The sequence below is a fragment of the Homarus americanus genome, unplaced genomic scaffold (assembly GCF_018991925.1).
Source record: "Homarus americanus isolate GMGI-L3 unplaced genomic scaffold, GMGI_Hamer_2.0 scaffold25013, whole genome shotgun sequence".
NCBI classification, from domain to species: Eukaryota; Metazoa; Arthropoda; class Malacostraca; order Decapoda; family Nephropidae; genus Homarus; species Homarus americanus.
In genome coordinates, this window is record NW_024722158.1 from 5,114,433 (window position 1) to 5,129,965 (window position 15,533).

The 15,533-nt window shown below is 46.3% G+C and overlaps 1 protein-coding gene across 1 annotated transcript; it reads right to left on the bottom strand.

Annotated features, from left to right (window-relative positions):
- Window positions 1-532: 532 nt before the first annotated feature.
- LOC121862017 (extensin-like) lies at window positions 533-1,063 on the bottom strand. Its single transcript, XM_042359947.1, has one exon. It carries the CDS (start codon window positions 1,061-1,063, stop codon window positions 533-535), a length of 531 nt encoding a protein of 176 aa, XP_042215881.1.
- Between the last annotated feature and the right edge of the window lie 14,470 nt (window positions 1,064-15,533).

Genomic DNA, 15,533 nt, shown 5'->3' on the forward strand with positions numbered 1-15,533 from the left:
CTAACCTAACCTAACCTAACCTAACCTAACCTAACCCAACCTAACCTAACCCTCTTCTCCGAAAGCATAAATTTGTTTGTGACTTCGACGGTAAATATTCTTGATTTAATTTACGATCAGGCAACAATAACTCCCCACAGTTACAAGGTAGAAATGTTTACTCCCTTACTCTGTTACTGAACACACACACACACACACACACACACACACACACACACACACACACACACACACACACACACACACACACACACACACTACAAACGATCAACCCTTATAAATCCAATTTGTTTATTTAATACACCGAGCTAACATTTCAGCAATAGCCCACATTTTACCTCGTCAAACACAGAGGGATTTAATCTAACACAAAATTTAGGTGTGCCAACATGAAGCAGCTAGCCACCGCGTGTGTGTATAGAACCACTAAAAGTACTCGTAAAATTGTGAAGGATTTAGAAAATGTTCGCTGTCATAGCAACATACACAGCATAGCCGGAAGTAAACGGCATACCAGTGTAAGTTGTGAATTTCAATTAGTGGTGGTAGAGCCCGTCTGGTAGGTGGGTTGAGGACATGGGCTGGGGACATGGGTTGAGGACATGGGTTGGGGACATGGGTTGGGGACATGGGTTGGGGACATGGGTTGGGGACATGGGTTGAGGACATGGGTTGGGGACATGGGTTGAGGACATGGGTTGGGGACATGGGTTGGGGACATGGGTTGGGGACATAGGTTGGGGACATGGGTTGGGGACATGGGGACATGGGTTGGGGACATGGGTTGGGGACTTGGGTTGGGGACACACAGACATGGGTTGGGGACATGGGACATGGGTTGGGGACATGGGTTGGGGACATGGGTTGGAGGACATGGGTTGGGGACATGGGTTGGGGACATGGGTTGGGGGACATGGGTTGGGTTGGGGACATGGGTTGGGGACATGGGTTGGGGACATGGGTTGAGGACATGGGTTGGGGACATGGGTTGAGGACATGGGTTGGGGACATGGGTTGGGGACATGGGTTGGGGACATAGGTTGGGGACATGGGTTGGGGACATGGGCTTTAATTTCCTACCTGAGACGTAAATTGACCTCTCGACTAAGCACATCCCTCACGTCTCCTCAGCAGCTGTAACGTCTTGGAAACTGATTGATTGCTGAGTGGAAATGGTTACGGGAACAAATTCTCCTCCAGTCATTTCTTTACAGCCGCTAAGATTCTGAAATTGTCTGAGAGGAAAATGTAGTTTACTGAAAATTTTCATTATTACGAGAAAAAAAAAGTGTAAGGGTACTTGATTTTTGTTTTATCTTTCTGGATGTATGACGTAATATCACACAAAACTCTACAGTATATTAGAATGCGAACCGAATACATTCACTCTTGGTGAATATGTAGGACAAGCTTGAATGCAGTTGAAATGTAATGCTCTTATCCAATGTTACTCTCAGCCTTATAATTCCACTCGCCTCGGCAGGATAACGTGTACATATTTTAATAATGTTGTGTTATATGTCACGAACACAGGAGAATGACACCGTACATCTTCCCCGAGTGTAGACAGCCAGGCAGACATCTGGAGCCACGGCGCGTCCTTGAACTGAACCATCTCTCAGGGCCTCCACGTAAAATATTCTGGTGCCCGGCCGTAAAACCTTTCCCCACCGTAATATTTTTTTTACCACTCGGTCTTGCAAAGAAAGGAGTATTGCTTCCCATATTCACGTAGCGTTATGTTGGATCTCAAGTGTTCACGCGAAGTTTAAATGCAATTGAAGGTGATTGTGTATTAGTTTGGTTTATTCGCGTCTGACTCACAGGTGGAGAGTTGTGCGCGCAGGGGAGATTCCATTAGTTCATGAGGTAAAGGTAGTGTGGACTGTGGTAGACCAATAAGACGATTTACACAGGGAAACAAAACTCCCGTAAAAAAAAATATATTGTAAAAGAGGAAATATAACGATGCTACAATTTTACAAGACGATCGTTTCCTTGTTAGGTTACCTGGATTAGTTAGCCACTCAGTCTGTTGCCCTGGAAGGTATAAACTGTACTTGTGGGAGTTTTAACTTGGCATACATAAAAGAGTCTCTCTGTATATAGTCTCCATAGGACTTTTTTTCAGACTCAGGGAATACTTTTATGAGTTCTCTTACTACACTTAGCTATTTCTTTTGTTAGTATTTCTCGATCGATATTTACAACTCAGTAGAAATTATTACCTCTTGTGTGTGTAAATCATGTAAATCATTTTCACCTGATGACCGTAAACCGATGATTAGAACCCCGAGGAGAAAGTCGTTTATGGTGTCTTATGTAAACACCAACTCTCTCTCTGTTTGTTGTGGAATTGGAATGTTGTTTTTTTTTTTTGGGGGGGGGGGTAGCTTCGGGGTGAACTTACGCGTTATCGCCTCAGATCTGTGTAGTGGCGAGAGTCTTAACAGCTGATAAAGTTGGGTTATATTACTAAGTGGAAATAAGTTTAGTTTTTATATTGAGTTCTTGGTTTAAATCACCATCTTTAAGTCCATATATTAAGTAATCACGGAGTCGTTGTCCATGTATTGTTATATGTAAATAAACGCCATTAACGTGTGTCCTCTGTGAGAATATATGCTCAGACACCGAGTGCTTTAAGTCGTGAATTCTTCCGTTAATGGCAACAGAGCAACAGTTTCAACAGGATTTACATGGCAGTAACTTGGGTGATGAAAGTGTTACACCAGCGGATAAAAGATGCAATACCTCGATGGTTGACAGTCTGCAAGTAGCTGGAGGAATCGTTCAGCTTTAACACTCCACCTCAGGACCCGCCAAATAGGACGGTGAACCCGGTCCGTTGTAAATCCTAATGAGGTGTGTGTGTCTGTGTGTGTGTGTTGTGTTGTGCTGCCAAGACTTATTGTCGAGTGTTTTACTTATTGAGCTGTGTGTGTGTGTGTGTGTGTGTGTGTTGAAGGTGACACACACACACACACCCCTGTAGGTTTTCTCACCATAACTTCAATGTAATATAACTCAAAATAAATTAAAAAGAATATCATCTTCTTGCCAGGAAAAAAAAAATTGACTGATTTATTCCATGAAATTTGTATGAGTTAACGTCGAATATATAACAGTAAATTGTCGAGCTTTAATGAATCTCTCGTTTATTGTGATGAAACGTGCGGGGCTGGGGGAGGGGGCACTGAGCGAGCCTGCATGTAAGAGACATACTTTGGAGTTAAGCTAAATCATTAGTTTTAGTGTGTTTAAACTATGCTCGCTCCCTGGTGTAACATTTACCTGTTGAGAAGTGGTCTAGTGTTGGTGGTTTAGTTGTTGTTGTTATGATTATATGTAGTTATAGGGAGTAGTTATACATGGGGTAAGGAGATGGGTATGGATTCTGCCAACAGCTGACCACCGTGAGAGAGAGAGAGAGAGAGAGAGAGAGAGAGAGAGAGAGAGAGAGAGAGAGAGAGAGAGAGAGAGAGAGAGAGAGAGAGAGATCCTAAGGCTAGTTCTTGGTGCCAATTTATTTTTTGGTCAAGGGATTTTGAGATATCGACGATGACGAGAAGATATCCATTAAAGTTACTGAAGGCTGAGTCGTTATAATAACAAACCAAACACATATATAACATAGATCAGGTAAAAAACACGACCTGATCGAGAAGAAATTAGCGTTATAATCATTAATCCATTCTTCTTCCACCTCATTGGGGACGACTGTTTGTTCCCATAAGTTTATAGGTGACTTGAGGCGAAAATTATGGCTTTGTACCGTAGGGTTAAAAAAGAGAGAAGTGTATGCTCTTTATGGATGTGTGTGTGTGTGTGTGTGTGTGTGTGTGTGTGTGTGTGTGTGTGTGTGTGTGTGTGTGTGAGGTTCCAAAAGAGCAGAAAAGGTATAGGTGAACCACGAGACTCGAGGAAAAGCTTGGGGCAGGGAACAGGAACTTATCAGCTGGAGTATATTTTTTAAAAACTAACTGGGAGTGCCACCCTGGCCAGCGACGGACTTGGATATAGACCCTGGAGTGCAGAAAATTGTTAAGAATGGAGAAATGAGGGGAGGGGACTGACCTGGTTGGGGGGAGGTTGGCGTGGTGGGTGGGGGGGGAGGGTTGGTCTGGTGGTGTTGGAGGATGGTGGGGGGGAGGGGTTGGCCTGGGGGAGGGCCTGGTGGTTGGAGGATGGTGGGGGAAGGGGCGGGCTGGTGGTGGAGGAGGTTGGCCTGGTGGTGTTGGAGGAAGGTGGGGGAAATGGTGGTGTTGGAGGATGGTGGGGAAGGGTTGGCGTGGTGGTGTTGGAGGAAGGTGGGGAGCTGACCTGGGAGTGTGTGTGTGTGAGGGGGGGCGGGTTGGTGTGGAGGGGAATATGGAGAAGTGATTGGTATGGCTGTCTTGACCCTTCCACACCACTGAACACTTCCAGAACTTCCTGATTTCATCTCTACTTGTGGCAGGTCTTTCTCTTTTACTATTTTTTTCGCTGCCCGCTGTTGATGTGTTCAGTGTTGGTGTTCAGTGTTGGTGTTCAGTGTTGGTGTTCAGTGTTCATCTGTTCTTAGAATGTGTTAGAATTTTGACCATACTTATAGACATTTACTGCTGGGCGATTACCTAACCTAACCTAACCTAACCTAACCTAACCTAACCTAACCTAACGCTAATATACACTGTGTTTATCTGTGTAGGATATAATACCTGTTTATACATATAATTCAACAACACTAATATTACCAGCTGGTGGACTTGAATGCATCGCCAAATCAAGACACTACGGACTGACTCTCTACTTCAACTAGGAGTGAAGGCATCCTCAGAGGACCCACTGTCACGTATAGATCTGGCGAGAGAGACTTGTGACCTCTGACCTGTGACCTACTGTACTGGACCAGACTAACACACACACACTCTACGCCAGGTAAGTACTGTACCTACCACCCTGTACCCCCCCTTGTCACCTGTAGACTCGTTAGGTCGGTACAGAGATTAGACTGACGTTCTGATTTGCTTGTGAATGTTATTAGAATGGTGAAATTGTGGGTTACCTGAAGATTAAGCATTCCAGTTTAATTCACGTGATGATTAGACACCCTGACGCTTACCTAACTTGACCTGACCTAACCTAAGCATGTGAAATAAGCTGGGGTGCCTAATGTGCCTAGACGACAAGGAGTTTGAAGGACTGAGTGACAACATTTAAAGTTTCCTCCGCTGATTAACCCATTTGCCTCACCCCCTCCTCCTCTCCCTCTCCTCCTCTCTCCTCTCTCCCCTGCCCCCCACCCCCCTCCTCCCTCTCTTCTCCGCCTCCTCCCCCTCCCTCTCCCTTCCCCGCCTCCCTACCCCCCTCCTCCCCTTCCCCCCGGCTCCTCCTCCTCCTCCCTCTCCTCTTCCCCCCGCCTCCCCCACCCACCTCCCTCCTCCTCCTTTCTCCCCCTCTCCCCGCCTCCCCCAGCCCTCCTCTTCCCCGCCCCTCTACCCCCCTCCTCCTCTTCCCCTGCCTCCCCACTCCACCTCTTCCCTTTCCCCGCCTCCCCCACCCCCTCCTCCCTCCCTCCCTCCTCTCTCCCCGCCTCCCCCCACTCCCTCCCCTTCCCTGGCCTCCTCCCTCCCTCCCTCTCCTCTCTTCCCCCTGCCCTCCCCCATCTCCTCCTCCCCCCTTCCCCGCCCTCCTCTCCCCCCGCCCCCAGCCCCCTCCTCCCTCTTCCCCCTGGCCCTCCTCCTCCTCCCTCCTCTTTCCCCGCCTCCCCACCCACCTCCTCCTCCTCCTTTCTCTCCCCTGCCTCCCCACCCCCTCCTCTCTTCCCCCCTCCTCCCTACCCCCTCCTCCCTCTTCTTCCCTGCCTCCCCACCCACTTCCTCCTCTCGCCTCCCACCCCCTCGTCCTCCTCTTCCCCGCCTCCCCACCCCCCTCCTCCTTCTTTCCTCCTTCCCCCTCCTCTCCCCGCACACACAAAAAAGGATATTACAGCCGAAGACAAACCTAATTACTTGATGAATGAGTCTGATTAATTCCCCTCGAGGCCTTGGTCTGATTCACTCACCTCCTCACCCGTTCACTCGTTCATTTCACTCACTCCACTCGTTCACTCGTTCACTCACTCACTCACTCGTTCACTCGTTCACTCACTCACTCACTCGTTCGTTCATGCTGGTTGGAAAGGAAAATATAACCCTGATTTAATTCTTTTAAACCCTGGTCTCGTTTTAAACCCTGATTCGTTTTAATCTTGGTCTTGTTTTAACCTCTGACTCGTTTTAAAGTTCTGATTAATTACACACACACACACACACTAAACTTAAAGTAGGTTAGGTTAGGTTAGGTTAGGTTAGGTTAGGTTAGGTTGCTAGACGCCAGATGATTTTATTGAGCCTAGAGGAACTAGTAGACTCTTTTCTCCCAAAGCGAAGATGGTGAACTCTGGCCTCCGTGGCGTGACAAATATCAAGCGTTAAAGATGAACAACACTGGTGGGGGGAGTGGTTGTGTGTGTGTGTGTGTGTGTGTGTGTGTGTGTGTGTGTGTGTGTGTGTGTGTAGTTTACACTCAGTCCATAACCTGTTGTTGAGCTCAATTTGGTGGGGGGTTTCACAGCTCAGTGAGGAAGTGAGGGTGGGGAGGAGAGGATGGGGAGGTGAGGGTGGGGAGGTGAGGTGGGGAGGTGAGGGTGGGAGGAGGGATGGGAAGGTGGGAGAGTAGGGAGGTGGAGGATGGGGAGGTGAGGGTGAAGGTAAGGGGTGGGGAGGAGGGAAGGGAGGAGAGGATGGGAGGTAAGGGTGGGGAGGAGAGGGTAGAGAGAGGAGATGTGGGAGGTGAGGATGGGAAGGAGAGGGTGGAAAGACGTACTGTAGGTGAAGGAAAGGAGGAGGAGAGACAGACCAAAAATTGCAAGATGGATAGATACATTCTCCCCCTCCCTCCAACCCGCCCCTTCCCCCTAACTCCTCCCTCTCACCCTCCCCCTCCTCTCCCCTAATACCTCACCATTAGGATTCAGGAACTTGTGTTGTGAGTGATGTATAATGGTGTGAGTGAGTAATGCCTCTTGTTGTAGCCAGTGTTAGGTGGCCCGTAAGACAAATGAATGGCTGCCCCCCATCCCTCCTCCCCATCCCTCCCCCATTCCATCCGTCAACCCTCCTCTCACCCCTCTTCCCATCCTCAACCTCTCCCCATCTTCACCCCCTTCCCATCCTCATCCGTCATCCTCCCTAGCCATCCTCCCTCCCGTCCCCTCCCCCACCCTCCGCCCTCTGAGGTAATGGTGTGTTTGGTTTTAAGGGTGAAGGGGTGGGTGGGAGAGGGTGAACAAGAGGAGTGAGAATGTGGTAAGACTTTCTATTTATCGTCTCTATCTGTCTCTATTTACTGTCAGGGAGGTGAGAGAGGAGGGGCTTATTCACTCTTAACCCCTGTCTAACGTCTATCTGTCGTTCTTTATTGTTCTATGTTTGGTTTAGTTAGGTTTGGTTTGGTCTGGTCTGGTTTGGTTAGGTTTGGTTTGGTTTTGGTCTGGTTTGGTTGGAGCGTAAAGCACGAATAACCACGAGAAAAATACTACTGTTGATTTTTTTTTACACTTCCATCCTTCTCCACCATGTACTGTACACTGCCCCTATGATACAGTACAAGGAATAAACCCAGGAACACCGGACACTTTCTTACCTTCACTGGCTAGGTTATTATATGGTGCTGGGTAGACAAGAGGGAAATGGCGTAAAGCTAATACTTTCACCTTTGCCAGGGATCGAACCGGTGGTGGTGGTGGGGGGCCTATTAGGTTGCGAGGCGAGTGTTCTGACCACTTGTCCATAAAATTGGATACCCATTATATTTTTTTATCTTCCCTATTTGAGATATATCCTCCCATTACCCGCTGTGTTGTGTGTTACGAACTTAACCCGATCGATCTTAACTGCACTGTGTTGACATATCATAAATACCCGTCCAAACTTACTGAGAGAACCATTTATGAAGCTCAGTAGGGAATTCAATAACAGGGATTCAATAACATTCTCGTAAGATGAATCGTGTGAGGGGGGAGGTTACGAGGGCTTGTGTAATCCAGTATGGCAGTATAGTAGAGAGAGAGAGAGAGAGAGAGAGAGAGAGAGAGAAGCGTTTGTTGTCCGGGTAGGCCAATCACAGTCCAGGGGGTTCAAATCACTTTCATGAAAACGACCAATCAGGAAATGTACCGCCAGAGATTAGTTGAGTTTGATGATACAGGTGGTAATGTAATTGGCCAAATACACTATATATAAAACACACTCGAGTACCTTCACCCTCCTCCTTTCCCCTTCTCTGCCCTTTCCTACCCCTTCCCCTTCTTCCCTCTCCCTCCCTCTACCCCACAATGCCAGTATATCACAGTGTAAAGTGGAAACCATTTACCAGTTCTGCATGATGTTTAAGTCACGTTAAGAGAATAAAATAACGAGTATGGAATAAATGAGAATAAGAGAGAGAGAGAGAGAGAGAGAGAGGAGAGAGAGAGAGAGAGAGAGAGAGAGAGAGAGAGAGAGAGAGAGAGAGCTAAGACACTGATTATTTGCTTTATTTGGTATTTACCCGGCTCAAAGTGGGGTGGGTGGGGCATGGTTTCAGACGTGAATCTCAAAGTAATGAACTTGTATCTATTGGTTTTGACTGATATGAAAAAAAAAAAATCAATATATGTTTCATTAATTATGTGTTTATTCACTTTTGTGGGAGAGGAGGGAGAAGAGATAGCTCCAGGGTATAAATATTCACTAGTGTTAAGCCTCATACTCTAATTCCGAGGCGGAAAAAATGGTGATTTATTTGGTAATGGAGGAAATAATCTCAAACTAAGAGTGATGTCATTATTTCCGGGTTAAGGTGAGTTAGGGCGACACCTCCGGACCACCAGCAGGAGATGTCGTAAATATGGTCGGTGAGGCGTCGTAAATATGGTCACGGGTCGGCGAGTGACGTAGGGGAATGGTTGGTGCCCATGTGTGTGTGGTGTTGGTGGGTGAGGTGACCTTGATGAGGGTTTGGTCCATGAATCTGTGTTCTGGTTCTCTTCATAGGTTAAGACTAGACTAGACTAGGTGGAGATACGTTGGAGTTAGAGGCTGAACTCCACATTGGTGAGGGCAAGCTGTGGGTTGTCAAGACGCAATGTGTTATGGCTGGAGCACAAGACGCGGTGTGTCATGGATGGGGTTGTCAAGACGCGGTGTGTCATGGCTGGGGTTGTCAAGACGCAGTGTGTCATGGCTGGGGTAGAGGGGAGGACGGGATACATTGTCAAAGCATCAGGTCGTCGCCTTTCTGCTTCAGGAGCTAATCCCAGCTCCTCGCTCTCCTGGGAGGCTAAGTCCACATCCTGCCCCTTTCCCTAGAGCTGCCGGCACGAGTACCTCCTCCACCGTCACTCCATCTTAGAACAGTCACCACGAGTACCTCCTCCACCGTCACTCCATCTTACCTCATGAATACCTGTCCAGTTCACCCCAGTAGCCCAGCACCCGGTACCTATACACCACCCCAGTATCCCAGCACCCAGTACCTATACATCACCCCAGCACCAGTACCCACCAACACACTGGCCATACACCATCCACACGTGTAGTAATACTGTCGTGGGGGGAAATAAACAAAGACCTCAGGAAACGTTTGTTACAAGGTTTCCTGTAACAAACTGCTGGACTTACCGAGTCTCTGTTGGAAATGATGGTAATGTTTCCAGCAAATGATGTGTCACATTATCTGGTCCAGTGTTGTGTGTATGTGTGTGTGTGTGTGTGTGTGTGTGTGTGTGTGTGTGTGTGTGTGTGTGTGTGTGTGCAATGATGACTCCAACCATCGTGTGTATATATTATTAGTGAACATTATTGGGCTCTTCTTGCTTCACTTCCCTCCTTGCCTCTCTCCTTCCCTCCTTGCCTCCTCCTTTCTCACTCCCTCTCCAGGTCTTACTATGCCCTCCAACCCCTTCTTGACCGATTCTACCTCCTCCTCCAAACTGTTCCTCCAACTTTATCACCACCACTCCCTCCTCCTCCAAGCCGTTCCTCCAACTTCACTCCTCCTCCTCCAACGTCTCAACTTTATCACCACCACCTCCTCCTCCTCCAAGCCGTTCTCCCAATCTTCATTTCTCCTCCAAACTGTTCCTCCAACTTTATCACCACCACCACCACCACCTCCTCCTCCAAGCCGTTCCTCCAACTTCATTACTTCCTCCTCCTCCAAGCTGTTCCTCCAAATTTATCACCTCCTTCAAACTGTCCTTGCCATTTTCATCACCTCCTCCACCACCTCCTCCTCCAAAATATATCTTATCTCTTTCATCGAAGTATTTTTTGAGGTTTATTCATTCGCCGTCAATACCTTCAAACTCACTCCCACCATAAACCTTCAGCTCAGTTCATCGTCACTTCTTCTTCTCCTCTTCCTCCTCCTCTTCTTCCTCCTCTTCCTCCTCCTCCTCCTTTCCCTCCCTCCTCCTCACCATCCCCAATCTCCTCCCACCATCACCATCCCCCCGCCGCCGCCATTATCACCAAAATCGATATAATTTCAATTAGTTTAATGGTTGATAGAAGATCGTAATGTTCTATAAATCAATGATTATACGTCATATGAGTCCTATGGAGTCCTGTAGGATTGGATTTAGGTCCTATACGATGTCAAGGTCTTATATGAGGGGTCCCATGAGGGTCTAGGATTAATTTAGGTCCCATAACAACTTAAAAGGGTCTATATGAGGTCCTAGGATTGATCGGGTCCATATGATGTCAAGGTCTTATATGAGGGGGTCCTATAGTGAGGGGTCCTATAGGATTGAATTTAGGTCCTATGCGATGTCTTCCTATATATAGTACGACTGTTGTTTGTATTGACGTGTTGAGAGCTGCCGTTGACATGATGGTGGTGGTGGTGTTAATGAAGACATGACTCTACTGTGTGGCTATGGTGGTGGTTAGTAGGCTTTAACACTGCTTGGTGAGGAAGATTGTGGTAGTAGTGGTGGTGGTAGTAGTGGTGGTAGTGGTGGTGGTGGTTAGTAGGCTTTAACACACTTGGTGAGGAAGATTGTAGTAGTGGTGGTGGTAATAGGTGGTAGTAGTGGTGGAGTGGTAACCACCAAAAAAAAAACAACCAAAAAACAACACAAAAGGTAGTAGTGGTGGTGGTAGTAGTGGTAGTGGTGGTGGTGGTTAGTAGGCTTTAACACTGCTTGGTGAGGAAGATTGTGGTAGTAGTGGTGGTGGTGGTAGTAGTGGTGGTGGTGGTAGTGGTGGTAGTAGAAGCATGTGAGTGATGATAGTGGCAGGTGATGGTGGTGGTGGTGGTGATGATGATAATAATATATATTTGGCGATGGATATGATGTTGATGGTGACAGTGATGAGGGATATAAATTTGGCGGTGGCTGATGATACTAATATATTTTGGCGGTGATTGATGATGAACTAATATATTTTGGCGATAGCTAATGATGATGATACGATGGTAAATAATGATGATGATGATGATGATGATAATGATGATGATAGACTTAGTACTCCATAATCATACTCGAATAACACACAAAACAGTTACACCTGACGCTACCTGGGCAACACTAATGAGAAACTTAACACATTAACACACACCTTTACCTGAGCACATCATCTGAATTGGTAAGAGAGGAGAATTAGAATAGCCCATTGATCCTGAATGAGAGAATTGAATATCAAAGGAAGGAGAGAGTCATGCGAGGGATGTTGATAAGGGGGAGAGGTGGGGGAGAGGAGGGTGAGGGAGGAGAGAAGGGAGAGGTGGGGAAGAAGGGTGAGGGGAGACTCCTACAGGCTGAAGGATGAGGGAGACTTATCCAAGGGGCATTACCTCAATACCTCATCCTAGGCTTGCTGACGTCACGTGCCCTTTGGGTTGGTTACAGTGAAACCTCAATATACCGGATTTTTGGAGGAGAGAAAAAGTCCTTTATATAGAGGATTCCGTTAGATGTGAACCCCGCCCCCCTAACCTAACCTAACCTAGCCTAACACTAACCTAACCTAACCAGATGAAATAAATTAGGGGTGTATTACTCTTCATGTGACTCAAAGGAAATAACAAAGCGACCTCAATGGTTTTCCAGCTTTTGGGGGGAACTTGAGTCAAAGGAAAGTTTCACGAGTAAAGTTTTGGCCGGGAGAACTTGATTTCCCCCCTCCTCCCCCCCCCCTCCCCTCCCCTCCCCTCTCCTCCAACCTGATCGAAGGCTTAAAGATCAACACGACAAGAAGAATGAATTTCCCCCTTATGAGTTTTCCTTGTAAGTGTGTCAAAAAGTAGTGAATGTTATATGGCAGTACAGCTGAACGAACCCGAAAGAAATCAACGTCAAGAAGAACGAATTCCCATAAGTTTTCGTATATAAAAAAAAAGTAATGAAAAGGTGAACGAAATCTACAGCTGAACGAAATCTACAGCTGAACGAAATCTACAGCTAGACGAAATCTATAGCTGAAAAATCTACAGCTGAACGAAATCTATAAGCTGAACGAAATCTACAGCTAGGCGAAATCTACAGCTGAACGAAATATAGCTGAACGAAATCTACAGCCAGAAATCTATAGCTGAGCGAAATCTACAGCTGAACAGAAATCTACAGCTGAGCGAAATCTACAGCTGAACAGAAATCTACAGCTGAACAGAAATCTACAGCTGAACCAATCTACAGCTGAGCAAAATCTACAGCTGAGCAATCTACAGCTGACGAAATCTACACTGAACGAAACTACAGCTAACAGAAATCTACAGCACAAATCTACAGCCGAAATCTACAGCTGAACGAAATCTACAGCTGAACGAAATCTACAGCTGAACGAAATCTACAGCTGAACGAAATCTACAGCTGAACGAAATCTACAGCTGGATGATCTGGAAGTGACATAGTAGTGCACTTTGGGGGATAAACATTAGACATAGATTTTTTGGTTTTTCTTGAAGGAGGTGTTGGAGCTTTGAGCCTTCGGGTGTTGCTATAACTTTAAGGGGGGGTGAGGGGGAGGAGGGATGAAAAGGGGGAAAGGGAGGGAGATGAAAAGGGGGAAAGGTGGGGAGAAGGGGCATAAAAGGGAACTTAATTATACAGAAACTGAACGATAAAATTAATACCAAGTTTTTATTTATTTATTTATTTTATTATTCAATTTATTTATTTATTTATTTTAATTTTTTTGTATTTATTTATTTATTTATTTATTATTTATTTATTTGTTTATTTTATTTTATTTATTATAATTATTATTTTAGAGATTACGTAAGATCTAAGTTCACATAACGCTTCTATTATTATCAGGGCAAATGGGAGACGCTATTCCTGGTGTCATTAAACCAGGTCGAGACGATCGGGTTGAATTATTAACACGGCGAGCGTCCAGTTACTGATGAAAATACTGGGAAGAAGGGGTGTATTGTATGTGGTGTTTCCTGGAGTTTTTTTTTGGGGGTGGTGGGTGGGGGTTACCTGGGATAATTAGATGCTCCAGTTTATTTCACCTGGAGATTAATGATACTTGGTGAGGTTTTGGTGGGGTTAGGTTAGGTTTAGGTGAAGTTCTCATCAGATACCCATTACTCGATCACGATGGAGCAGTGCTGATATGTAACACACACACACACACACACACACACACACACACACACACACACACACACACACACACACACACACACACACACACACACACACACACACACACACACACACACACACACACACACACACACACACACACACACACACACACACACACACACACACACACACACACACACACACACACACCCCACCACACACACACAACGCGCACACAGGAGAGAGAGAGATAAACGACCGACTGCCTCTTAGATGGTGTTGTTTCCGCTCTCTCTCTCCTTCCTCACATCCTTGATTACTCTCTCACTCACTCGGGAAGTACTCAACCTCTCATCTCTCTACCACTTTAACTGCCCACCTAGACCATTAACCCTCTCCTCTACCACCTTAACTTTCCTCTATGATCATTTTTTAACCGCGTTATATATGATCAGGAAGGTTGTACTAAAAAGAGTGTGAAGCGGTGGTTAATGTCTCGTGTTGATAGTAAATGTTAGGTTTGGTTAGCCGTTATGTTAGCATTAGGTTCGCGTTAGGTTAGGTTATGTTAGCATTAGGTTCGCGTTAGGTTAGGTTATGTTAGCATTAGGTTCGCGTTAGGTTAGGTTACCATTAGAGGTTAGGTTATGTTAGGTTAGGTTCGATTAGGTTCGAGGTTATTAATCTATCGGTGAAAAACACCCAAGGAACTTAATCTCACCTGTCTTCCTGCCTACAGCTGATTGACAGTGGAGGGAGGGGGAGGGAGGAGGACCACCCCCTCCTTTTCCTCCCTTCCCCTCCCTCCAGTAGACGTGATATATAAACACTGGAGGTCTCGGAGGTCTGTCTGTATAAGGTGGAGGTCACTGTCCCATATAGTCTCGCGATACTGAGTTGATGGAAGGGGGAATTACAGAGATAGGGAGAAGGGAGATACGAGAGATAGGGAGAGGAGGTGGGATATTGCTGAGATACAGGGAGAGAATAAATAGGAAGAGGAGGGAGATTACAGAGACAGGGTGAGGAGGAGGGGGAGAGATACGAGATACAGGGAGAGGCAGGGTGAAGGAGTCCCAGGCGGATTTAGGAAGGGAGAATAGGCGGATTAGGAGCGATTCAGAAGGCAGAGTTGGGCAGTGAACAGTAACAGTGGATCTTGGGACGTGGAGCAGTAACAGTGGATCTTGGGACGGTAGACAGTAACAGTGGATCTTGGGACGGTAGACAGTAACAGTGGATCTTGGGACGGTAGACAGTAACAGTGGATCTTGGGACGGTAGACAGTAACAGTGGATCTTGGGACGGTAGACAGTAACAGTGGATCTTGGGACGGTAGACAGTAACAGTGGATCTTGTGACAGTAGCTGTGGACAGAGTGGACAAATAATGAATATTGTGACAGGAAACGAAATACTATCACCTCCCTGTCTCTCTCTCTCTCTCTCTCTCATTCTCCAAATTCTCAAAGGATCGCACGTCAAATATTTTATAGCTGGATACACAAAAATGTATCTCTCAGAGCAGAGCAAAAAAATAAATAAAACCATAAACTAAAAAATAAATAAATAACAAAAATAAAATAAAAAGTTAATAAACAATACAAAAATGACGCGTTGAAACTACACTGAGACCCTTTGAGAGACAGGAGGTGAGACAGGAGACAGAGAACCCATGAGAGAGAGGGGTCCCATGAGACAACACGAGACAGGTAACCTATGAGACAGAACACGAAGGTGACCCACGAGACAAAACCACAAAACCAAAAGGAACCATGAGACAGGTAACCAGAGACAGGTGACCCATGACAGGTAACCCAGACAGGTGACCCATAAGACAGGTGACCCACGAGACAGGTGACCAGAGACAGATGACCTGAGACAGGTAACCCACGAGACAGGTAACCCACGAGACAGGGTAACCC

Excerpts from the sequence above, each read along its gene's own strand:
- LOC121862017 (XM_042359947.1), bottom strand. The coding sequence starts at position 1,063 with ATGTCCCCAACCCATGTCCCCAACCTATGTCCCCAACCCATGTCCCCA.